The sequence below is a fragment of the Sarcophilus harrisii genome, chromosome 3, assembly GCF_902635505.1.
Source record: "Sarcophilus harrisii chromosome 3, mSarHar1.11, whole genome shotgun sequence".
NCBI lineage: Eukaryota > Metazoa > Chordata > Mammalia > Dasyuromorphia > Dasyuridae > Sarcophilus > Sarcophilus harrisii.
Window position 1 is genome coordinate 486,033,894 of NC_045428.1, and position 27,575 is coordinate 486,061,468.

Below are 27,575 nucleotides of genomic sequence, written 5' to 3' on the forward strand. Positions count from 1 at the left end.
TATTAAAGTATCAAAGTAATCTACAAGGGCTTTAATGTCTAAAAGAGAAGGAATAGATAGTTGATACCTGGCAAACTTGGAAATTCTGACTAGGCTTCTAAATTGCTAGGAATCACAACAAGCCAAAGCTTTCTTAACACCAAAATCTTAACTTTTTTTTGTTTTGTTTTTTTGATATTTCAACATGAGTTCTTATTACGTCACAAAAGACAAAAGAAAACTAAAAACAAAAGTCATCAGATAGTACCCATTTGTTTCTAGATGACTCTACTTCTCTAGCACCTTGTCTTAAATCCCCTTACTATATGTTAGGTAACTGTGCTAGACACTAAAGAGATGATAGATATGATACAAATATAGACAATAATCAAGAATTTTATTATCTAAGGAAGGAAATTATATATATGTATATATAAATAAATGCAGTAACAAGGGAAACAAATACAAAGAAAAAAAGTTTAGAAAGAAGAGATGTAAGAAATTTGAGAGAAAAATCATTCTCACCCAAGTTAGATAGCAGGTCAGGAAAAGATTTCATGGAATAGTTAACTGGCAATGAAAGAAACTTCAGCAATTAGCAATGTGAAAGGGAAGAGATAGTACATTTCAGGAATAGGGGGTAAGGCAAATAGATGCATAGAATAGGACATGACAAAAGAAGGATAAAGGCAGAATAGTCCAGTCCAGCTACTATATTTAGGGAAGTAGTATAAAATATAATGCCCTGTGGAGAATCTTAATACCATCAAATATTTGTACTTTATTTTTTAAGGTGCTGGAAGTGGCTGAAAGTTTCCAAGTAGAATAACAGGATTGAAGTAGTACATTAGAAAGTATATAGGACAAAAAACATGAAGAGTGAAACCGAGAAGTTATAAGTAAATAATTTAATTGTTGCATAAATATATCACAACAGCCTAGGTAAAAAGATATGAGAACTAAAAGTGTATGTAGGGGTAAGGATGATCAAAGTAAAAACTGACTGAGTTTGCAAAAGCTAATGACCATAAGATGTTGGGACATCAACAGAGGCCTTTTTTCCTCTACAATTTTCAGAGCATATAGAGCTAGAAGGATTCTTAGAGATCATTCTGCATTGAGAGATCTCTGCATAGAAATCATTGTGCACAAGAACACAATAAATAATAGTTCCCAAGATGGGAGCCTAAAGCTTTCTTCTTTTTCATGCTACAAATAAAGAAACTAATAGAGGGCTAGTCCTAGGTTTCAATATGAAAGGAAGGATGGGTAAGTTCAGTTCAGAATATGTTTAACTGAGTCACATTTAATATCACATCCAGGTGAAAATACCCAATGGTAAGGTAGAAATGGTATTACGACTTTAGAGAGAGGTTATATTTCAAGATATAAATTTGGGAGTTACCTAGATAAGAGATGATAATGCCAATAATTACAAATGATACAGATAATGAAGAGACACAGTTAAATTTTTATTTTGCTGATGTTCTACATGGAAATAACAATGATAGGACAGAAGAAAAATGAATAATAGGAAGTTCACATTTCCAAGATAGAAAGAGAATAAAGATCATACCTTGATGAGTTCAAATCACCAGGCTCATCCTAAAGTATTGCAAACTAGAAGATCATATTGCTAAGCCACTGTCAATAATAATCTGAACCACCATAAAGAACGAAAGATGGACTACAAGATTTGGGAATAGCAAGTATCTCAATTTTCTGAAAGAAAGTAAATGACATCTGCAACTATTACTAGAGAATCTGACTACTTATCCTGGCATAATTCTAGAATCTATTATTAAATTGATGGTAAATGACCATCTGGGGAAAAAAAGCAGTGATCATAAAGATTTAGCATGGTTTCATTAAGAACAAATTACATTAGGGGCAGCTAGTATAACAATGGATAGAGCACCCGTCCTGAAGTCAGGAGGAGCTGAGTTCAAATCTGGTCTTAGACACTTAACACTTCCTAGCTGTGTGACCTTGGCAAGTTACTTAACCCCAATTGCCTCAGCCAAAAAAACAAAACAAAACAAAAAAACAAAACAAAAAAACAAAGAACAAATTACATTAGACTGCATTTCTTTCTCTGACAAAAATTATCAAACTACAGGATCTGGAGAGTTTCATTAGACATTCAGTTGACAATTCATAACACTGACAGACAAGAGATATGGGCTAGAAGACAGAATAATTAGATGGCATTTCAATAAGCTGAATAGCCAGACCTAAAAATTAATCACTAATGGTTTGTCATTTAACATGCTGGGTTTTGAGTTTGTTTTTAGTTGAGAATCCCAATGACTGTGTTTGGCACTGTTCTACTGAATACTTATCACTGACATGAATAAAGGCATATTAATCGATTTTAAAGAGGACACAGTATTAGATAGGGTAGCTAACATACCAGATGGCAGAGTTAAGATCTTAAAACATCTTGATAGCTTAGGATGTTGACCCAAAGTTGTGTGGGAGGTGTGAGTAAACTACAGCAGATGAAAAATGAATGCTATTAAAAACAAATTTTAAATTTAAAAATAATTTAAATTTAAAATATTAAAAAAAAAAAAAGAATGACAGTAGAAGTGGCATAAACAATACTGTCAAAGAAATGTGTGACCACAAGAAAAGTAAGCCAATTATGTGCTAAAAATAAGGCAGAAATTCCACATGCATTGCCATTTTATAGATTTTATCCAGGTACTGCAACAGAGAAAACATTAAGCTTGGAATCTAAAAATATCCGAATTCAAATCCTGCCTTGGGAACTTACTATGCGACTCTACATAAGTCACTTAATGAAGATAATAATAGCACTTATATCACTGAGTTGTTGTGAGGGTCAAATAAGGTAACATATTTAAAGTGCCAGATAAATTCTTCTGGTAATTCAGTTATTCAGTTATACCCAACTCTTCAATGACTTCATAGATTATACCGTCTATGGGGTTTCTTTGGCAAGGATATTGGAGTAGTTTGCTAATTTTTTCCCCTAGTGGATTAAGGCAAACAGCTCAAGCAACTTGCCTAGGATCACATAACTAGTAAGCATCTAAAGCAACTTTGAACTCAGGTCTTCCTGACTCCAAGTCTAGCACTCTATCCACTATGCCACCTAGCTGCCTCCTATATATAATGCTACTTAGCTGCTGCTATTGCTATTATTATTATTATTTTAATTATAAAGAGAGACTGCTGTCAGTGGAGTAGGAAAACAAATAAAATTTGAGTTAAAAATTTCTTTGCAAAAGTGGGGAATTGTGTTTAAGCATTATTTTTATCTTAAATAGATATGGAGATTTAGTGGATCACAAATTCAGTATGAATTATTTTAACACAATAGACAAAAAAGCTAATGTAATCTCAAGAACTGGGTGGCACAGAAAGCAGATAATAAACTGCGCTTTTCCCTAGTCACACCATCTCTGAAATCGCATATTGGTTTCTGGGAATCCCATTTAAAGGACATTGAGAGATCAAAGTATCCAGAGAGGAGCAACCATGATATTGAAAAGCATCACATGAAAAAATAGGGGGTATTATGAGGAAGACCTAAGAAGATACACAGTACTTGTCTTCATTATTTGAAGAACTGTCATGTGAAAGAGGAATTAGAATTGTTCTGGTTGGTCCTAAAGATCAAACTATGAACAATCAGGGGAATTTACAAAGAGGCAAAAAAAAAAAAAAAAAAAAAAAAAAAAAAAGCTTCCAATAAGAGTCATCCAAAATTGGGAAATAGACTATTTCAAAAGGTATTTGTCTCCCTTCCTCAACCTATGTAGGTTCCACCAAAAGGTAAAAAGAGCCCACAATTTTCAAATATGTTTTAGAGAGAATCCTCATTAAGAAATGACAGACTTGATAGTCTCTGATTTGCTTTTGATTCTGAGATTCTATTATGTCTAATGTACATATTATAACAAAGTAGATACCTCTACAACACATATGTAAAAGGAGGCCCATGAAACGTATTCATGGTATTACAGCTAGTGTAACGAGGATTATGGAGAGAAGTATGTTTGGAAGGGTAAACATGTATTAGAAAAGTAAAAAGTAGGAAAAAAAAAAAATCAACCAATGATCTCTCTTTGCTATCAAAACTATATTCCAAATAGTCTTTGACCTTATTCTGGGTGAAAGATGGGTGACTTAAAATCAACTACTACATGGTATAAGTACTAGGTCATCATTTTTCTTCATCAAAAGCAATTGTTAGCTGTCAGAATTAACTGATGTCTTTCCTTATGTAAATAAGACATATTTGGCACTGCAATAAAACTTCTATAATTTGGAAAGGCTACTTAAGTAATTAAAAAGTGTAAGTCATGCAATCTCATTATCACTGAATGTGCTTCCAAAAAGGCATTCAAAAATAAAATAGGAAAGACTGCCTAAGAGGGCAGAGGGAAAACAATTCAGTGACATTATGAAATGCTATTTTCACAATCTTTATGTATCGAGACTTCAAACTTTATAATTATAATTAAACCTTTATCTTAAAAGAAGATCCACCAAGTGGTAATTCTGGAATACTCAAATATCTACATAACTTTTTCAATAACAATGACAATGAAAGGTCCTATAAAATTTAAATCTGGAGTACTTCAAAGAAATTAAACTTGTCTAAAATTTAAGATAACTCTAGTCCTATCAATTAAAAATAAAAAAAATTCATACCTTTCCAGTTGCTTCTGATGTTTCTCCTCTCTAGCCTGAGCCTTCATCTGTTGTACTTCAATTGTATCAGGCTTTCTTCTTCTCATGTAGAGCTCATGGTTTCCCATGCACAAAGCCAAAATTCGTTTATTGATTCTCAGGCGAGGTGCATAAAAAACAAAATCCTAAACATAAAATATTTTAAATTAACAATTTAATTGTTAATTAAACAATTTAATTGTTTATTAAATTAACAATGTCCTTGAAATGGTTAGTCCATTACCAATAGCCGGTATTAAATGCCAACACATTAGTATGAGAACTCAATAGTCACATAAGTTAACTTAAAAAGTAGCTGAAATTTCATAGGAACCATAGTAGATACCACATAGTAAATGATTCTTCCTACATGTTCCAGAGCCATTTATTGGGTCCCATTTGTTTTTTCCCCTTCTACTTTTCTAAAAATAACTGTCAATATTTGATCATTATATCTGAGATACTCAATTCTTCCACATCCCAATTGTTTGGATTTTTTCCAGCAATGTAAATTCTCAACTATTACTTATTCATAGAAATACATAATGCATATTAAAAATGTCAAAGAATATTAAATCCTTGCTTCTTTTCTATGGATATTTATCTCTAAGAATGTTTAGCTGATACTCTACTTCATCAATAGAATAGGTGCTACAACTTAAATTAAAAAAAAAAAAAATCCAGCTTGTAAATTTTAAAAATTCAAGTTTTCAAGTTACATTAACACCAAAAAAATAAGTCCATAACTTACAATTCCACTAAATTATCATGAAAAATACTATGAATGACCAATACCTAGATTGCATTGTAGCCGACAAAACTTGTTTGTACAAATTTATTTGTACAAAAAAAATTTTTAAACTGAATTTCAGTTAAGTGATTTATGATCAATCATTATCCAAATACTACTGTTTCTTTATACAACTTTGATTTTATTCAAACAAAATATTGTTCAATTTAAATTTAAATCTATATAATATGCCTCTTCAAAATATAAAAAGGCACATATTTCACAAGAAATGCTTGTGAATAGAATAGAATGCTTTCTAATGCCAGTTTGGTAAACAAGAATCTCATCTCTTTAATATCATTTTGGAGGGCATCACATATTTCCACAATTTTGGAACCATCTTTGACTTCTCTCCCTTCTCTCTCTTATCACCTCCTATATCCATTATCAATTTCCAAGTTTCATTTATTCTCCTTTAATATCCTTCACACATCTATGCATCAACAAAGCTTCAACCATAATTCAGATTTTTATCACCTTTCATCTGGATTATAGCAACAGTCTCCTTATATTTTTCAATTCACTTTTTTTTATAGCTACCAAAATGATATGAATAAAACAAAGATATGACCACATTCCTGTATAACATTTTAGGTTCTTTATACTCTGACTCTCATTAACCTCTCCAGCTTTATTATATATTCTCCTCTTCAAGCACTCTAATTAAACTGGCCATCTTGCCATTTCTTACACATAACCTTCCTGGTGGTTCCCATTCTTTACATTGGCCTTATCCCATGTCTGTTTTGCAGAATCATTTATTTGCTTTTCAGAATCCCCAATTTACTTCACATTTTAGATTATCTTACCTTTCCTGCTGCCAATACAGCTGCCAATAATTGACGACTAACCTTGCTGTCAACATACCTCATACCTAAAACAATTCTCTGAAGTATATAGTAGACAATGTAGCTACCCTTCTACCTTTCCAAGCTTATCTCATATTATTCCACTGTTCCCCTATCTCTGTTCTCCAAATACAAATGGCCTCGAAGATATTCACTGTAAATATTTCATCTTCCACATCCAGAGATGGTCCCTCAAATTCTCCCTTGCACAGGAAGTCCCTCAAGTCTTAAAATGTACATCCTATTCCTTTCCCTTGATTTAGACATAAAATTGTCATTTCTTCCACTAAGCCCTTTGTTAATGGATCTAGGGATGGGTGCTTTCTCCATTATGAATTTTGTATTACTTTGGTTATACTATTTCCTTATTTATGTACATAATGTATCCTCAAAGAAGAATGGAAGCTCCATAAGAGCTAGCTCTGCTACATTTTTGTCTATTTAGACACACACTCTCGCTCCATTAGTACCTTACACATAGTAGGCACAAACCATTATGTTACATTGAAATGTTTAAAAAAAAAATAAGGACAAAATTTCTACTTACAGGTGCCTTTTTGTCAATTGGCTTTATGACAAATTTTTTGTCATTAAATGAAATATTTCTGATTTCACTCCAAGGAAAACCAATTTTAGGAGTCAACCTTTAAAATGAAAAGTAAACTTTTAATCAAGGGGGCATATACAAAAACTAACAATTATATGGCACATTAAAGTTTACAATACTTTACATACATTATAGTAGTTCATACTTACACTGGGCCACTAAGTAGACAGTACAAGTATCATTAAATTTCCTCACGTTTAAAAATGGGGAGTAATCTCAGAGATCAATTGACTTGCTCAAGCTGTCAAAAGTTATAAGTAATAGAAAAGGAATTCGAACTTGATCCCATATGAAGTGTTCTTTCTACCATCATAGGTGCGCTGGTTATTACAGCCTGAATATAATATAGCTCCAGACTTCTAGAATATCTTAAGTGACATGAACACATGTTAACATACTATTCACATATCTTGAATTTTTATGTTTATATAAGTAATTTCTATAGTTGCAAAAAACTAAAATTAACACACACATGCGCCATTGATTAGAGAATAGCCAAGCTGGACTACCAAAAATGATAATTATGAAGAGTACATAGCAATATAAGATGCAAAGAGAAGCAAGCAGAGATATAAAAACAAAATGACAATTTAAATGGAAAGAACAAAAAATGAAAAGACATTAAATGACATTATAATAGGCCAAAACAAAAACAAAAAACATGTAGTCCTAAAGAAATTCACTTCCTTCCATTCAGTGGTGAAGAAAAACACTGCATACCCTATCAGACTCAGTTGATGGACTAATTATTTTCTTGTAATATTCACTGTTATAAGTAATAGCTCTCTGTGGTAGAGAAGACAGGGATATATGTGGAAATGAAGACATAACAAAATGCAGAAATAAAGAACTGAATTATTAAAATAATCAATTCAACTCCCCATTTTGGTCTCCTCTTAATTCTTTCATTAATTCTCTTGAAGCACAAGCATAATCATATTACTCTTCAGCTCAGAAAATGTCTTTTTTACTACTTTGTCCTCATATACTACTTTACAAAGTAATATCAACAGCTTTCATGAATTCAATAATCATCTCTACTCTAATTATTCTCAAGATCCTAAGATCTAGCCCTAATATTTCTGCTGGCCCCAAAATTCATATCTCCAATTGCCTATTGGACAAGATAATTTAAACTCAACATAAACAAAACAGAATAACAACCCTGCTTCCTTCCAAATTTCTCTATTATTAACAAAGATAACACCACCCTCCCAGTGCCCTAGATTTGAAACCTAGATGTCATTCTTAACTCTTCTCTCCCATTTGTCACCTTGCCAAGAAATTGACAACATTTCATATATCTCTCCTCATTTCTGATGCTGCTACAACACTGCCACAGATCCTCATCACTTTGTTCCTGGACTTCTAAAACATGTTGCTGGTTGATCCACAAATTTCAGCCCTTTCCAGTTCATTCTCCCCTAAGCTGCCAAAGGGATTTTCCCAAAGCCCAGGTGCAACGGAGGGTGTGATAACATCACATTCCCCATCTCCATCAACATACTCTTGTGTTTTCTTATTACCTCCAGGATTAAATATAGAATCATATTTGATGAAGACCTTCAAAACCTAGCGTGCCCCTCCTGCCTTTTCAGTTTTATGTTTACACCTTTCCCTACTTTCTCCTCCAGGGATATTGCTCTTATTGTTATTCGCTGAACATAATTTATCTCCCAACTCCCAGTATTTTCACTGGCTATTCTTCATGCATAGAATGCTCTTCTTCATCTCTAACTGCTGGCTTCTTTGAAGTCCCAGCTAAAGCCAGGCCTTCTATAGGAAGCTTTTCCCAAACACTCTTAAATTCTAGTGACTTCCCTCTGTTGATTATTTATATAGCACATTTATACTCACTACTCATATATTCTCTCTAATAATAGAGATGGGGACTTGTCTTTAGCCTTTTTTGATTTCTTAGTGCCTAGCACCATGTCTTGACATATATTAGATGTTGAATAAATGTTGACTGACAGCCTATCAAATAAAGCCTGGCATCAGAGTGCTTTTCCAGTCTAATCTCTCACATACACACCCACCCAAACACACTATTTTCCAAAATTATGACACTGAACCATCCCAAACTTTATACTACTCTCCTCTGTCTAGGAAAAAAAAAAAAAAAAAAAAAAAAAAAAAAAAACCACCTTCTCTAGCTCCCTTTATTGAAATCTTACTTTTTTCGAGGGACAGTTGAAATTCTATTGCCTTTATGTGAAACCTATTGACATTAAAGAAGATACAGTAAAAGCTTGTTCTCTTCCCTAGGATCCTCCTTTTCATCTAGGCTTTACTCGACTTGAGTTCAACTCTTTATTTTTAAAAATCTTAATCATTTAAATACTTAATCTTAATTACTTAAATTACTTCAACTTACTCAACTTAATTACTCAAATTACTTCAAAAATGTAACTTGGAAAGAGAATATAAATGTCAACACAATCTATTCCTACTAATAGAGATAAAACCTAGACTAAACACTGTACTGCCATATAATATCCATGAAGCTTACTACATTCATAGTTGAAATCTTCTGTGAAATCTTGAAAAAACATAATCCACATTAATAGTAATGACTCTAATGAATCTATGAACCAAAGACTAAAATAATAAGCCCTGATATGCTAAAACCTGTTATCAAGTGACAAGAGAACAACTGTCAAAAAAAGGAAATGAGATCAGTGTGGTGTGACTTCTTGTATACAAGGTATAATGGGCTTTTTATAATCACTACTCTAATGAAGACAGTTTCTTCATTTAATAATACATTCAAGAATTGTACCAGGAATGGAAATCAAGCTCATTATATAATTGTTAAACAATACTTATCCTTTTTTGAAAATGACATTTGTTGTTCTCTAAACCTATGACATCTTTCTTGTTTCCTATGATCTTTCAAAGATGACTGACACTGACTTAGAAGTCACATAATCCAGGTTTTTTCCCCCATAATAATAGACTTTTGGTAAAATTCTATTAATTGTTGTCATTCAGTCATGTCTAACTCTTTATGACCCTATGGACCATACATACAGTCCATAGGATTTCCTTCACAAAGATACTGGAGTGGATTTGCCATTTCCTTCTCTAATGGATTAAGGCAAATGGAGGTTAAGTGACTTGCCCACGTTCACACAGCTAGTAAGCATTTCAGGCCAAATTTGATCTCAGGTCTTACTAATTCCTAATCTAATACTCTACCCACTAAGCCACCTAGCTGTCATAATTCTATTGGCATAACTGGGCATATGATAATTAAAGATAATTAAAAAAAAAATTTAATAGCTTTTTATTTACAAGTTATATGTATGGGTAATTTTACAACATTGACAATTGCCAAACCTTTTGTTCCAATTTTTCCCCTCCTTCTCCCTACCTCCCCCTCCCCTAGATGGCAGGATGACCAGTAGATGTTAAATATATTAAAGTATAAATTAGATACACAATAAGTATATAAGACCAAACCATTATTTTGCTGTAAAAAAAAGAATCGGACTCTGAAATATAAAATTTTTTCAATACTTTCTGTTAAAATGATAGGAATAAAGACTAGACCTATAAGAAGCTCTCAGAAAAGGAAAATCCTTCTTATCAATGCAGGTTGGCACTTTCTGCAGAGTAAAGAATCTTAATTTGAATTGGCCAACATCCATAGGATCTGTTGATAAGATTTCATGAACTTGAATGGGGAAAAAATTAACTTCTTTATTCAAATATAACTGGTTTTCCTTTGTCATCCAATGTATTATATTTTAGTCATTTAAAAGCATTATTCTGAGAAGGGACTTTACCAAATTGGCAAAGCAGATCATGATACACAAAAGAGTTATCTTAAAATATTAAAAGGTTAGTGACTTGTAGAAGGATCAGAAAGTTAGTATGTGTCAAGAGGTAAAACTTAAATTCAGAATTTCATGACTTTAATTATAATGGTCAAACCTGCCCCCCATCCTTTCAGAGGTGAGGAACTCTGGGTATAAAACATTATATATAACATCAGATATAAAAAAAAAGAAAAGACATCAATGAATTTTAAAATTATATATGTGTATATTTAAAAACAAGACACCAGAATTAAAATTTTAGCTTCTAGTTTAAGGTATGCCACTTGTGATCTTATGTAAATCTATCTTTCTATTCCCCTTTTCTCTTAAGTAAAATGAGGAACTACAGTAGATTACTACCAGACCTTTATCTCTACTACTGAAGAAACCCTTCAGTTTTCCCTAAAGGTTTCCCCTAAAGAAACCCTGACTGATTTGATATCCTAAAGAGCTACCAAGGTTAAGATAAACTTAGCCAGTCAATGACTAATGGCTCTTTAATTGCACTAAGGAAAGATACTTAATAAAAGGGTAAAAGTGAAAATACCGCTTCCTTATTTTAAGCCTCATTCTCAATCTACTCTACCACCTAGCTGCATGTATCCTCACATAGATGAGAAAAGAGCTTTAAGTGATTTACCCAAATTAATTCAAAAAACATTTACTGGGTGTGTACTATATTCAACTCTACCGTAAAGTAATAATGATGAATGAACATAAGAAATATTCACAGTAACTTGAACAATCATATTTCAAAAATACTCTAAAATGTTGAATCTAAAACATAAGGAATAAACATAGCAGAAATGTAATGAAAATTTAGTGATCCATCAACTAAAGTTTAATCGAATTAAAGCAGATAGCTTTAACAAATGAAAAAGAAACCCATCACAACTTACGATAAACATTAGTTTAGCATACAATTTACTTACTTGTCATCATGCTCATAAATGTTCAGACCCAAAGCATCAACACCTAGCCATAATTCGGTTCCTTTTTTATTCTTTATTTCAAAATAGTTGACACCATACATTTCCAGATCTTGCGCAATCTTCAGATATTCCATCATTGAATCTTCCCTGTTGAGATAATGCTATATTATAACAGATTTACTCATGGCGAATTGAATACAGAGTACCAAAATAAAAATCCAAAATTTCCTTTGTTGTTAAAATATAGTGCTATACTTTTTAAAAATTTAAATTATACTTTCTGAAAATCTAATGCAATGACAAATTTCACAAAACTTAAATACTTTAAATTGGGGAAAACAAATTTTCAAAATTGAAGTACCTTAACATCCCTCTGTGTTCTTCATGCCAGTTTTGTATTCTTTCTTCCCACTGTTCTTTTGTCAGCTTGTGCTGTTCCAACACTCTGTTAAGAAGAAAATTCTATGAAAGCTTATATAAATTCACATATCTAAAAGAATTCAAACACTATGAATTCATATGCACATATGCTTCCAAGATATTATCAAAGTGATAATTTACTCTGTTCTCTTCCCACCTTCTATCATTTTCTATATTAATAATTTTTACAACCAAAAAGTAACATATATTCCTGTTCATCAATTTTTATATATAGATATGTATTGGGGGTGGGGTGGGGGGAGTGAGGCAATTGGGGTTAAGTGATTTGCCCAGGTCACACAGCTAGTTAATGAGGCAACATTTTACTCAGGTCTTCCTGACTTCAGGGCTGGTGCTCTATCCACTGCACCACCTAGCTGCCCTATATATTTCTTTTAAAAGATTAAATAGTACATACTCAGATTCACAACTCCCGAGTCCTAGTTCTTTCCTTAGCTTACAAATCACATATACTTCCTAAATTTCTAATATTAAATTAACATAGTAATGAATTTCTAGATAAAATATTTATGTATAAATACCATAATTTATGTCTATTTGGAAGGAGAAGGTAAATGATATTAACTTCTCAAAAAAAAAAAAAAAAAAAAAAAAAAGAGTTTTATCTGGTAACTCCTACTTTCTACACCATTGTTAGCAGTAAAATTTTTAATTACCAGGTAGAAAACATTTTAGAAAAATGTCAGTCTTCTGGAAAATATATATGAACTTAGAGAAAAGATTTTCTACTCTCAAGCAAAGTATTCATTAACCCAGGGGCTACCTTTAAAAAAAAAAAAAAAAAAAAAAAAAAGTTAAAGGAACTTTCATTTAAAACTAAAATATTGCTGCTGTTCTGTTCCTATAGATTCAGAATAGATTCATCCCCCTCCTTTCCATTATATCTCAAGCTGATCCATCAATCCCTACTTTTTCTTCTGCTCTCCTTTGTTGTTTACTTTGGGGGCTTACATGGGTTACATAATATCACCAAAGTATGATTTTTATGCCTCTAGCTTCTTCCTAAAGCACCTTAAATAAATTTGAAGAAAGAATAAAATTACTGTTGAGTTGTTTCAGTCATGTCTGATACAATATGACCTCATCTGATTTTTCTTGGAGAAGATACTGGAGTGGTTTGCCATTTCCTTCTTCGGTTCATTTTACAGATAAGGAAACTGAAGCAAACAAGGTTAAGTTACTTGCCCAGGGTAACAGAGCCAGTAAATGTCTGAAGCTAGATTTGAACTCAGGTTCTCTAGACACAAAGGCCTATGTTCTGTCTTCTGCATCATCTAAATACCCTTGAATAAAACAGGCTCTAATATATGCAGTTTAATTTACGTTTTAAGATCTGTGTTTTTAGTTTACTATACAATACAATATTACTAAATTCAATCTCATTGTATATAAAACCAACAGAATAACTTCTCAAAAATGCTGACTTTGAAAATGATTTACAAAGTGCTTTTATATTATATATATATATTTATAATCTCATTTAAACCTCCATAACACTGAAAAGTTAATATTAAAGATCACATTATTCCCATTTTACAGAAAAATTAATATTCATAAACATTGAATGATTTGCCTCATTTTCAAGAAAACTAAGGTTTAAATAAGTCAGTAGATAAAGTACCAGATCTGGAGTCTAGAAGACTCAAAACCAGTTTTTTCAACTCTATAAATACAATGTACTGTCAACTACAACACTTACCTATACTTCAGATAAAACTAGAAAAGAAACAGTTAGTTAAATGAAAGTTATTTGGGAATGTTCTTTTTCCAAAGTTATTTTGAACTTAAAAAAAGGAAATGAATGACTGGTTCTCCCTAAAAGTCTACAACTTTTAGACTGAATATATCATTGAAAGATTAATGAATTTATAAAACAAAAATTTCTAATCTAGTTCCCCATCTGTAAGGCCTTAATTCCTAACAATATTTAACAATTTTTTTCCTTCCACGAAAAAAATTATGATCAGATTCATACTGACAGATAAAGTGAAAATGCTACCTCATCTCAATTGTGCCAATTTTAGAAAGGATAATACTACCACACATAGCCCTAGCACTTCTATGATTAATTGATACAACATAATTAGCATTTGTTTATACAGTTTCTGTATTGTTTTTCTTCCACACTTGTTCATTACAGCAAAGCAAAGAAGTTCAGAAATACTCAAAGAAATGCTCAAATACTGTTCCTGATACCATGGTGAATCATAATCTCTAGGAGCCTAGATTTTGTTATCTGTAATGGCGAAAGCATCATATTCCCAGTCATCATGATTTATACCCACCTCCAAGTCATCCTTGGTTCTTCTCAATTGCCCACCTCATATAGTCAATCAGTTGTCAAATCATAATTTCTCTACAACATCTATTGAACATATTCCCATCTTTCCAATACCCTAATTCAGATCCTTTTCATTTCTCACTTGGACTACTACATTAGTCTTCTAATTAATTTTTTTATCCCATCTCTTCTTCAATTAATCAATCCTCCAATTAGCTGACAAAAATGATTTTCCTAAAGTGTATATATGATTATGTCACCACCTTCCATTTCAACAAATTTCAGTGGCTCCCATTAGCCTCCAAAGTCCTTTGTTTGGCATTTAAAACTCTTTTACAACCTGATCATTTCTCACCAGTCTGCTAATCTCCACATAGATTCTATAGTCCAGTCATACTAGCAAACTTATTGGACATCCAACACTCCCTTCTCTTGATTTCTTGACTCACACTGGCTTTTTCTCATGCTTCTAATATAAATGTTTTCCCGTTCAAGCTCAGACTCTTAGAACTGCTGACTTCTTTTAAGACAAAAATAAAGCACCAAGCAGCTTTTTTCTGGGTCTCCAGAGTTACTAGTGCCATCCCTTTAAGTTAATCTTCCAACTATTTTCTATTTTTCAACTTCTGATTTATATGTTGCTCACCTCAATGGAATGTAAGCTCCTGATGGGGAAGTAGATACTTTTTTTTTTTTTTTTTTTTTTTAACCCTGATAAGCTCTCAAACTTCTCCAAAATAAGAATTATGTAGAAAAGATAAAGCAATTTCAAAATCCTCCAAAGTTTAAGATGCCCAGAACCCTCAAACGAATCGAAGTGATATTTAACTGGGGCCAGTTCTACCTCCTCAATAGTCAATATATGGACTGAGGCAGTAAAAAGTAAACTCTCCAGCCTAGAAGAAGGGTCAGACAGTTTTGGAGACTAGCCCTTGAGGAATCTTGCTTTCAAAAGGGCAAGGTCTCAGAAAATAGGCACTAGGAGGATATAAAAAATAAAATACTGAAATTACCAAAGATTTCAAGAAAAAGAAAACTTGGTTAAAAGCCTTGAGCAGAAGCAAATAAATCAAAAGGGAAGATATTAATAGCTGAAAGGAATATGGCCTCCGGATTGTCTAAACAAGCCCAGACATCTATGAATAAATATTGCAAGACAAAGAAAAGTAATGAATACCCAATAAAGCAAAGGATATCCTATGAATTTTCAAAAAAGCATAGAATCACTTCAAGATGTTTTTGAATGATATAAAAAAGAAATAACAATTGTAAAAGCAGAATTTATGTCTTTCACTATAGAAATAACTGGCAGAATGGAAAAACTATCCAGGATGGCAAAATTCACTCCCCTCTCCAAAACAAACAAACCCAAAAAGAGAATAATAGATTGGGAATACACGGCAATGAAAGACAATCTGGGAAGGGAAGCAACAATGTGAAGGGGGAAAAAAATAAAAAACCAAGTCAAAGTATGGATTTTGAGGACTGGTATAGAGACAATTTAAGAATTGTTAAGTCTCCCCTCAGAATAGAAAGTCAAAAAATCTCAATATCGCAACTCAAAAAAACTGCCCCCATTTTTGAATACAGAATACAAAATACCAATCTGTAGTTCCACTCCAGAATGAAGAATGAATTTTTTGAAGCCAAGGGCTGTTTTTTTTTTTCCCTCCCTCTCTGTTTCATTCCCCACTTAACAAATGTTTATTAATTAAAATATTCTCCTTCATTCTCACTCTTAGTCATATCAAAATCTTGAGCATCTGTCAAAACTAATTTAGTATTCTAACTCCTTTAGGAATCAGGAGATCTGCTGTGTCACACTAAAACGTCATTCTGATCTTGCTGAACTCCATTAACTTCTCTGAGCCTCAGTTTCCTATTCTGACAAAGAGAACCTGTTTCATAAGGATCAATAGCAAAGCACTATGAAACATAAAACAATTACTGTACTTTGCAAATTTAAGGTGGTCTTATTTTTATCTAGCCTTCATTTACTTCATTTGTCTCTGAACTTTTAAAACTGTTTATTCCACATAATTTACTACTTTTTATATCATGGGCATTATCTCCCAAACTAGGGAAACCAAACTTTGAAACCAAAAACTCTGTCTTAAATTGATTTTAATTTTCCTCTGATGAAATTTCATAAGGTATCTTCAAACAAGAACTTCTACTATCCCTCTAGATTTCAGATCCTGAACTCATGATTAAGGCTCAGTTCTATTACAGTTTGTCTTCATCTCTACCCTTCCATCATGAAAATCAGAAAACAAGTGAAATATCACTGTTTTAGATTCCACGTGGATTATTTACAAGCTAATACAATGCTTTTTTTTTATTATTCTAGAATTCTAGAAACCGAAAGAGAGCATGACATAGTAAAATGGTATTAAACTTAAGAGTGAAAGACCATGATTTCAAAATCTAACTCTGTCACTTAGTACCTAAGGCTTTGGGAAAGCTTCTTACAAAGCACTTTATAAATTTACAAATAAAATGATTATTTCAATTTATCTTCATGACAACCTATGGAAGCAGGTATTAATAGTATTATTTCACAAATGAGGAAATCAAAGCAGAAAGGTTAAGTGACTTGTCTCTAATTAGTGACTAAGTCTGGATTTGAATTTAGGTCTTCCTAATTATAGATAAAATGCTTTACCCATTGCCTTCTTTAAATGCTAGTTTTCTTGAAAATAATGGTGGTGGAGCAGCGAGGTGGCACAACGGATAGTGCACCAGTCCTGAAGTCAGGAGGACCTAATGTTCTTCTCTAAAATATATATTCTCTGGATGTAGATTTCTTGGGGGGCTTCTGGAGGCAACCTTAGTTTCAGTTCAGAGTAATAATCACCTCAAATTCAGCCAGGAGTTAAGGTCCAAATCCTTTATTGTTTCCTTTTAAGTCTTGTTCCTTCCTTGGTCCCTGTTAGCTTTCTTAGAGGCCTATCTCTCTCCTTGGTCCCTGCCGCTAGTCCTTTCCCTCTGCCAGCTTCAGTCTCTAGCTCCCTTTGAATCTCCAGCCAGCACAAAGGTGGAATATGGAATGAATCTGACTCTGCCTCCGAGAGTGAGCTTGTGTCTTAATGGGCATTCCTCCTTATATATGCTCTCTTAAAGGTATGAAGCTTGTGGAACTCTAATAACTACTAAGTACATCCAGAGAACTGTTAAGCATCCTGCTAAACAACCATTGTCTCTATCAATTCCACTGACTTAGCACCTTGTAAGAATTCTAACAAGACCTGAGTTCAAATGTGACCTCAAACACCTTAACACTTCCTAGCTGTGTAACTGTAGTCAAGTCACTTAACCCCAATTGCCTTAGGGAAAAAAAAAAATAAGAAAATAATGGTGGTTATGAAAAACTCTAAAGTTCCTCTTCAGTTCTAATTACTATGCACCCATGCAGCTAATAGTAATCAAAGAAATCAAAGAGTTGTCTGGCCTTAAGATAATACTTTACTTGAACAAGCAACATATATATTTATTTTGAATGGATCTGTGATTTCATTAGCATAAGTATCTGCAAAGGAATTTCCTCCACCAATTCACATTTTATTCAATTTATTATCTGAGAATAGTCCAAGAGCACCTAGTTACTAAGTGATCTGCCCAGAGTCAGCCGGCCAGTATGTGTCAGTGGTAGGATTTACACTCAAGATACCCATTTTGAAAAAGAAAAATATAAAAATATTTTTTAAAGTAATTCTGCAAAGAGCTCTTGAAACAAGAGGAAATCTTCTTGCTAAAGACTTTATTTGTTTCTATCTCTGGGTGATTGTTTCTATCCTCTGTTTCTTTTACTCAGAATATTAAAATATTTTAAATAAACCCGTTGATCATTTTAAAATTTTCAGCTTCTTACTGATCCATTACACTAAATTAGGATCTATACCTGCACAAGAGGGAAGAGAACTCAAGAGATGGAATAGTTTTTTATAATAGTCCAAACCACAGGTGAGGAGAGTCTGAACTAAGATGGTAGTCACTTGTGAGTGGAGAAGAAAGTTGCCAATTATTAACTGCCCTTACATTTCAAAGTCAGGTTTTGAACTTGATTCTTCTACTTCTCCCAGTCCAATGTTTTTTCATTATACCACAGCTACCCTTTGTAGTTTGGCATACTTTCTCAGTTTGGTACTTATTTTTCAGTTTCACCTTGTTCTTTCCCTAAGTTGTTTCTTTAACCAAATTGCAATTTACACAGTATTTTTCTAAATGAAGGATTCCATTTAGAAGTATTTCCATTAATGGAGTACTTCTATGTCAAAATTGGCTCTTGGAAAACCTACATGCAGATCATAATCAGAATAAACCTAAATATTTTCTAGTCAAAGCCATCTCACTGTGGGTGTGGCCTATATTTAGACCCCAGTTATTACAGCAAAACACTGCACTTATATTAAGAATATGCCCCCCCCAAAGTCTAAGTTTCCCCCCCCCCCAATATCTTAGCACAGGGATATGTCATTACAATTACTTAATTTGATCTTATTGTTCTCTATGGTCTTTCTTAAACATCATTTCTCATTTATAATCTCAAATTTCATCTTTTCTCAAACTATCTACAATGCTATTTTTTAAATATTCTTTATTCATTTCCATAGAAACAATAATTTTGTCCTCTATATCAAGTTATCACTTTCTGAAATCTTCCATCAAAATCTAATTACTGTTATATAAATCCACTATATGAGGCAGAAAGTCAAAAAGAAATTATATTACAAGACATGGAGAAAAGCAATATTTTTATATTTGTCTATAGTAGTTCAAGGAGAGAAGAGGTTATCTTTTTCTATATATTCTCAATATCAGATACTCAAAAAAAAAATCCAACTTCAAGGTAAGATTTATGTATTTCTTAAAATAGTGGGCAATTAATATATCAGTCTTCAGAAGTTATTTTTATTATCTGTAATACCGTACAATGAAAATAGAACACCTAACAGTCTTTGATCATAGTATTACTGTTGGAATGCCAAGCACATCTAAGTGAATATGAAAAGATTAATATTTCATATCTCATATGTATGTTTCTCTTTACAGTATAAAAGTTATGTATGCTAGCTAATTTATTCCCTGACATCATCATTACTATAAAAAAAGAACATGGTCTGAGTTAACAACATTCAAACGATCAAGCCTTAGAGGTTAATAACAAAGGACCACCCAGCATCTCTGTGAAGAAATCTAGAAGAGAAAATCTTTTTTCATCCAGGACTGGCTGATGCAACCACTCTACTTTTGTACAATTATAATTAAAAGGACATTATCCTCACATTAAGCCCAAATATTCCTTATTGTCACTTCCACCTTTAGCACCTGGCACTGCCCTTAGAGGTCAAGCCTAATCCTTATTTCATATAACAGATCTTTAAAACATTTGAAACTCATAATCACATCCCTATAAGTAGCCTCTTCTATAAAGTTCTCAGATCTGTTTCATATGACCTGTTGGTTCTTTGTTCTTTAGAATACACAATTGGTAATGGTAAATTATAATTATGATTAAACTTTAAAAATTACAATGGCAGAGTAACCTAAAAAAGAGGATAACTGTTGTTATTCTAAATATAAATCTTTATTCCTACTATCAAAATGACACACTACTAATGAAAGCATCAAACAAAAGCCCGTTAACACCTTACTATATGTGAAACTAGAAAATATAAAGAAGTTGCAGGTAAAGGCAGGATGATTCACAGATTATCCTTATAAAGGTGAATGAAACAGTTAATCAAAACTAGTTTTTTCATGTGCCAAAAAGGCAAAAAAATTATTTCCTGGAATATTTGCCAATTTTACCTTGTAGTTCTAATCAAGAACACTGACATTATTATAAAGAAAACCACAGTTTATATGCTAACAACTATTGCAGAGGATAAATAGAAAATCCTATGATAAATCTCATGAAATTCTCCAAATTAGTCACTGTTTTAACTTGCTGTTTAGTGCTATCAATGTAGATGTGAGGTCATAAAAAACTAAACTGTTAAATATGGGTTAAACTTCAAGAAATGAAAGAAGGTTGTATTACTATCTTGTCTATAATGAATACTTTAACAACAACAAAAAAAAAAAACTAGTAGACACTGAACGCTGTAAGTACCTAAAAATATCTGAAAAATTAAAATTAATCTAACTTTAGCAAATAGGAAACTATGTTTCCATTTCAAAGTTGGGGATCTGTACTTATCATCCAGTGATTAGAGAAAGTCAAATTACCAAATTTTAACCAAAAAAAGCCAAATTGTAAAGATCAAGACAAGGTAATAATACTATGAATTTATATTACCTCTAAACTGTCATGCCAGGAAAAAAAAAAAACAAAAAAAACAAATGAAGTGCATAAAAGTAAAAGCAATATTATTTCTCTCAAAAGCTTAACCAATACAAAACATTTGTCATAAAGAACATATAAAGAATCCAGAAACCACCTCAATTAACTAACACTAGATCTCTTTACCAAGCTATGAGACTTGGGAGATTAAGAGCAGCACCACTTAAAAATACAAGCTCATATGCAAAAATGTCAAACCTAATGAAAGACCACAAGACTATAAGAATAAATGAACCTGCAGAGAGAGACTGACACAAAAACTAGTTGGGCCAGATAATTTCTGGAACATTAACAAATGAAACCATATGTGCAACAAATCTACAGTGATTGTTCTTTTCTTATTTTATTTCCTACCTTTTATTTATTGAATGAAGCTTTAGCCAATATAAGATAATAGGTAAACAATGAATAAGGAACAAATGCATTGAAAGGAGAATGATAAACATTTTTAAAAGGAAAATGTAAATGAATTAACAGAGAACAATCAGTTTGTTGGCATATGGAGAACAATCTATTCTTAGTAACAACAACAATGAAAACTATGTTTGTATTCTATGGTCTTTATACCTGATATGACAATTAAGAAGATGAAGTAGGAGAGAGTCAGATTTAACCAGATACAAAAACATTCAACACTTCAACAACTTATTAGCCAATTCAACCATTTCCTCATCTCTATAAAATACTTAGGAGAATGTCCTATGGTCACTTCAAAAAGATCCTTGATAAAAACATGAGAAGAGAATAAGCAGATTTTTGCATATAATTTTCTACAGGACATAATCTGATTAAGATTTAGCAAATAAAAAAGATCTTGTAGCTGTGTCAATTTTTAAAAAATTGAGTAGAACAAAAATACAGAATGTGTCTCCAATACATGTAAAAAACAATGCCAAATATCTTTAAAAATTATCTATGATACCTTCATTCAATGATCCATTTCATACCATTAAGCATGAAACAAATGTTTTCCTTAGGGATTTTTTGGTATCAAAAGCTATCCTGTCAAATCAGTGCTTAACAAATGTTATAACAAATGGAAGAAAACATTGTGATTCTATTAAACACTTGAATACTATAAGGATATCCCACAATTATCCAAAAAAGCTAAATTCGCTATAGGGAAAAAGCAAAGTTAATTGAAAAACTTATACCATCTTTGTCATGACATATAACCAGACAAGTTCCCACTGTTTTAATCTACAGAGCCATATATCCCTGAACAGGCACTGCAGGTGAATAATGAAGCATAACACCAAATTGAAGAAGAAAATCAAAGTATCAGAAATACAGAGTTCAGGGACCTCAGAGACCAACTAATACAGGGGTCATTCACTAGGGTCAAATCTCCTGTGTGCCTGACACCTGGGTGAACTTAGAATGGATTTTATATTGTTAAATAAAATGTTATTGTATTTAAAAATATAAAAACTATTTTTAGCTCACTGGCTGATCCTACAAACAATATGTAGGGTAGCCATACAAAAATTGGGTCAAATATGGTCCTTGGGCCACAGTTAACCAATGTGTGTTGTTTCACAACTGGATTTTATACATAATAACCTGGCATCACTAGGTAGAAAATTTTGGCACTTAAGTGGAGGACTTGGAAATGCTATTGTTAAGTATAGATCTGAGCAATGCAGAGAAGTTCTTAGTTAAGTACTTTTCATAATAATAATTACTAATCTTTGTATCTTCTTTGGGAATGAGTTAATTTCTATTTTAAAGGGATAATTTGTAATTTTGTTACCTAGGAAGAGAGACACTAAATAATTATGGTATAGACCAGGGGTCCTCAAACTTTTTAAATAGGGGGCAAGTTTACTGTCCCTCAGACTGTTGAAGGGCCAGATTATAGTAAAAACAAAAACTTTGTTTTGTAGGCCTTTAAATAAAGAAACTTCATAGCCCTGGGTGAGGGAGATAATCGTCCTCAGCTGCCGCATCTGGCCAGTGGGCCTAGTTTGAGGACCCGACTGTCTTATTCTGTATAACAACCTGATTATGATTTTTAAAGGAATACTCACCAATACTTACGGTTTAAAATATGAAAAGTTTTATTTACTAACTCAGGAAGGCTTTTGCAGGTAACAGTATAAAGACACCATCAACAATGTACAAGATATCCATAACAATACAAATAGAAAGAAAATAAAATCAATGAAACAAAATGCTACATAATTATGCTAAATCATGGTCATTAAATATATTTGGAAATGAAGTTATAAAACAAGTCACTAATAACAATTAAAAATAAAATAAAGTATCATTTTTCACTTACCGTTGAGGTAAGAGTCTATCATTAGCCAGGTAGCCTGGTTTATGAATTTCCTTATTATGATCTCCATATTTAGATTGGACAGCATAGGAAGCCAAAAGAACAGCAGTTTCAGGAGGGCAATATATTTCATCATTTAAGATTGCTTCTTTAACTTGTAGGAAGAAAAGTCTCTGTGTTATTTCTTGAATTAGTTCTTCAGACACATCTTCAGGAAAGAATTTAGCTCGAAATTTGAACTGCAGAGGATTCTCTTTTCTTACATCTTGCTGTGTTACCTTAAATAAGTTTTGAATATTATTAAAATCAGCAATCTTACTCTATAATCTAAATCCCAATTCAAGTATTTTAAGGGAAAGCATTCTGAAAGTTCAAAGATCTTTAAAGTAGTCTTAAACTGTTTTATTTACAACTTGATTTCGTATTCTTTTGTTCAGCCAATTTAAAAAATGCATTTACTTATGATCAAAATCTCTGTTTTAAAAGATCCTATTTTGGCATATAGTTTTTAGTAATTTGGCTATATAACTTTTAGTAATTCCCCCCCTTTGTCTAGTATGCAATGTTGGTGTCTAAATCAAATAAACATGAAAAATAGCATCTCTCATTAAAGCAAAGTTTATTTAAAAAAAACTTCAAGACATTGATTTTAAAGCAACTATTTTTAACAATTTTCTCCAAATATAAGTACCAATCCCTAAATTAATTCCTTTACACGGAGAAAATATATAGTTGTACAGTGAAGATATGAATTACCATATGAAAAATATGCATTTAGATATTCTGATTATACTCCCTATTAAAAAAAAACAAAAACAAACAAACAAACAAAAAAAAAACTCCCAAACCTGTACTAGTTTCATTTTGGTCCTGAATTTCCAATTCACTCTTAAACACGACCATTTTGATGTACCACTCATATCCAAAACTGAACTCATCAACTCATACTACTATGCCCAATATGCCTATTGTCCCGACTTGGCTATTTCTATTTATGGCTCCTTCTAATTACTTAGGCAGGTCCTGTTGAAGTCCCTTACTCTTCATGCTCTGTCTAATCAGTTAATGGATTATATGGATTAAATATCAGTAATTAACATCTTACATTTACCATTTCTACTCATATTCCCACAATGCCTAACAATGACAATTACATTTCTTCCACATCCCCAAACGAAATTCTTCTCTCCCTTCAAGAAGACTCAGAACAGGTAAAAAATTCCGTTATGAAGGTAACATCACTTAACAGTTAAATCAAGCTAAAATCAAGTTTTTCTTCAAGTTTTATTAGGAACATTGTTCAGAACTCTCCTTTATGTCTTATCACATTATATCTGAATCAAACTTTTGCACATATCTTATTTCTCTATTAGCTAGCAAGCTACAGGAAGATCGAATTTATACATATAATATTTTACATATTGGCAATTCCAGTAGCAAAAGTAGTACCATTGCACATGAACTAAATTAAATGGTAAAATGCAGTTATGTCAGTTAATTTATTACACAAGAGAGAATGGAAATGAAACAGAGAAATGACTGACACTAACAAAATGTAAACAAAAGGCTTTAAATAAATTTAAGATACACTTGCAAACATAACCAACCCTAGTTAAACAAGAAATGGAGGTAATTACTCTTTAAAAAAACAACAACAAAAAGAAAGCATTCTAGAAAAAAAAAATTTTAAAAATCAACATATCAGTGATTTGACTGCCCAAATCTTAAGTTCCTAATCCCTTTTCTCATATTATTGATGGTCTTACTGTTTATTGGACAAGCAGAGACTGAATGCTTCTCCTAAGTAAATGAATCAAACTTTCCTTTAAAATAAAATAACAAGCTGAATAATGAATTTTAAGAGAATTTAGGAAGAAGCAGGGAACTGTACTTGCAGTCTAAAGATGGCTTACTCAGAGATAAAAGGAGCTCCCTGAAGATCCAATGGGCCTCTAACTGTAAAGAGAGACTGTAAAACCCTGGGCAAGTCACTTAATCCCTATTTGTTTCCTCAACTGTAAAATGGGGATAATAAGAGCACCCATCCCCTTTTAATTTTTTGTTGTTGTCCTCCTCCAATATGAGCATGGCATCAGGGAGATGATACCATACCATGCAAGTGAATTGTATGTGAGGGAAGGAGGACTATCACTTTCTTCTCTGGAACAATCTGGGTCCAGTGGCCAAATATATATTAGAATGACTGGAGATGGCCCCAAGTAAAATGGGAGATTTAGCCTTTTTTAACTAAAGTCTGTAACAAATCTCATTTTGATTGAGGCAACTGATTATTCAGTGATTAAGGCTAGGTAAGACAGAAATTTTTACCTAGTTAAAAAAAAAAAAAAAAAAAAAAAAAATCAGTGGGCAAGACCCTTAAGGTTTCTGGCCAAACCCCCAACAACTGCTATTTAGATTCACTCTGTGGTAATCAGGGCCAAAACAAAAATCAAATGGGCTTGGACCACCCTCTAAGGTTGTTGTAAAGAGCAAATGAGATGCTATTTATAAGTTAGCATAGTGCCAGTCACTTATATATAGGTACTATATAAATACTTTTCCTTGTTCTAGAACACAATTATAAATAATATTTAGGTTTCAGACAAATTTGGGAGGAATAAACATACAGCTTATATTCAGACTATAAATTAATACTCTACACAGGTGTTATAACTAAAATACAGACAATAAAGATATAAGAATTAGCATTTATATGACTCTTTAAAGTCTATCATGCATTTCACATGTTATTTAATTTGAACACTATAATAATTTTGTGAAGTAGGTATTATTATACGCATTTTATATTTGAAGAAAATAAGGATGATAGAGGTGATAAGTGATCTGCCTAAGGTAACAGACAGAAAGGTTGAAACAGAATTCAAATCATGGCAGCCAAATGTCACATGATCAAAATCACTAGGTATAATTTACCTTTTTATTTAGTTTTAGCCATGTTGAATAGCCTTTACTATCGACATATTGTAGCCCAAAAAACCAGACTTCACGCAGGCCAACTGTTTTCACCACCTTAAAAAAAAAGAGAGAAACAGATCAGTATTAGCTCATTATTCACAATGGATCTGGATAAATTTTACTTTTGAGGGTTCAATGCAATGAGCTTGTACTTTCAACCAGAGAAAAATTTCTGTGTCTTTAAAAATTTGCATTACAGTACTCAAAAAAAAAAAAAAAAAAAAAAAAAATCAGTAAATATCACTAAGGAAATTATGATTTGTTATCTCAAATTTTATACTGCTTCCTACAGTTCCATGCTATGAAAAAATCTTTTCTAGCATTTGCCTTTCCTCAAGCCTCTGAAAAATGTTTGAAGAAGTCCAAATGGATATATACATGTGCTTGAATTTAAGAATACTTGACATACAACAAACTTGCTAAGAGTTAAGAAAATAATAAAGGCATTAGTCACAGTATAAAATATCTTGTACAAGTTTTTACAAACTTTACAAAAGGATTGACATCTGCATTCTTGTTAAGATTGAGTTTTCAGGACATATTTAAAAGGCAAATTTCAAAATACAACATATCTCCAAGGCCACAAATCATATGATGCACATTTTATGATCAAAACTATTATTAATGAGCATCCCAATGTAAGTGATTTCAGGAATTCAGTTCCTCTTCATTTTATTTTGTATTTAACCAACTGTTTACATATGATTGATGAACAGAATATAAGCTCCCTAAGGGCACAAACTGCTTTTCACTTTGGTCTCTGTATCCCCACTGCTTTGCATTTAGTAAACACTTAGGCTTTTTTTTGCTAGATTGAATAGAACAAAGTTTTACAAATCAATCCAACAAGTATTTCTAAAGCTCCTATCATATGTCAGGCACTATTCTATGTACAAAAAAATTAATCCTATCAGAAGCAAACAATCATTCTTAAATATATATCATATAAAAGCCAAATATAAATAAACAAAAAGTTCTAAAATAAAATGTAGTTTGAGAAAAAAAGGCCATAATATCTGAGGTGATGAGGAAAGGTTTCAAAGAGACAGTAGATGCTACATCTTGAAGGAAGAAAAGGATTCTAGAAGGCCAAAGTAAGAAAGATGTGCATTCCAAGCAGTACAAAAGCACACAAATAGGATATAGGATGTTGTAGGGAAGAAATAGAAAGAAAAGCTATATCAAAAAGTGCAGAAAAGAAACATGTTCAATGAGGCTGGAAAGATAGACTGGGGCTAGATTTGCAGAACATACTTAAGTTTACCTAGGAGGAAGTCAGATTGAAATCATGCAAATATGTAGAGGCAGAATGAGGAGTCCATTAGGCCAAAGATTGCAAACTATTATACTGTTAGAATAATGGTGCCATCAACAGAAATAGGCAGGTTTTGCATAGGAATGAGTTTAGGGGAAACAAGAAATTGTGATTTGGACATGTTAAATTTAAGATTGCTCCAGAACTTAATAGTTTGAAATGTCCAAAAATTTGATGATGTGAGATGTTATATAGTCTATGTGAGATGGAAGTTCGGGAAGAGACTGACTAGACACTGTGGATTTGCGGGT

General features: G+C 32.3%; 1 protein-coding gene across 3 annotated transcripts in view; it reads right to left on the reverse strand.

Annotated features, from left to right (window-relative positions):
• Positions 1-27,575, reverse strand: part of RDX (radixin) — a 115,611-nt gene that overhangs the window by 46,256 nt on the left and 41,780 nt on the right. For all 3 annotated transcript variants that reach the window (XM_031961122.1, XM_031961121.1, XM_031961123.1), the window contains exons 4-9: positions 25,968-26,063; positions 23,037-23,311; positions 12,046-12,129; positions 11,685-11,831; positions 6,869-6,965; positions 4,666-4,829 (exon numbers count right to left, since the gene is read on the reverse strand). In XM_031961122.1, the coding sequence (XP_031816982.1) occupies positions 4,666-4,829; positions 6,869-6,965; positions 11,685-11,831; positions 12,046-12,129; positions 23,037-23,311; positions 25,968-26,063 (863 nt within the window). The remainder of the gene's footprint in view (positions 1-4,665; positions 4,830-6,868; positions 6,966-11,684; positions 11,832-12,045; positions 12,130-23,036; positions 23,312-25,967; positions 26,064-27,575) is intronic.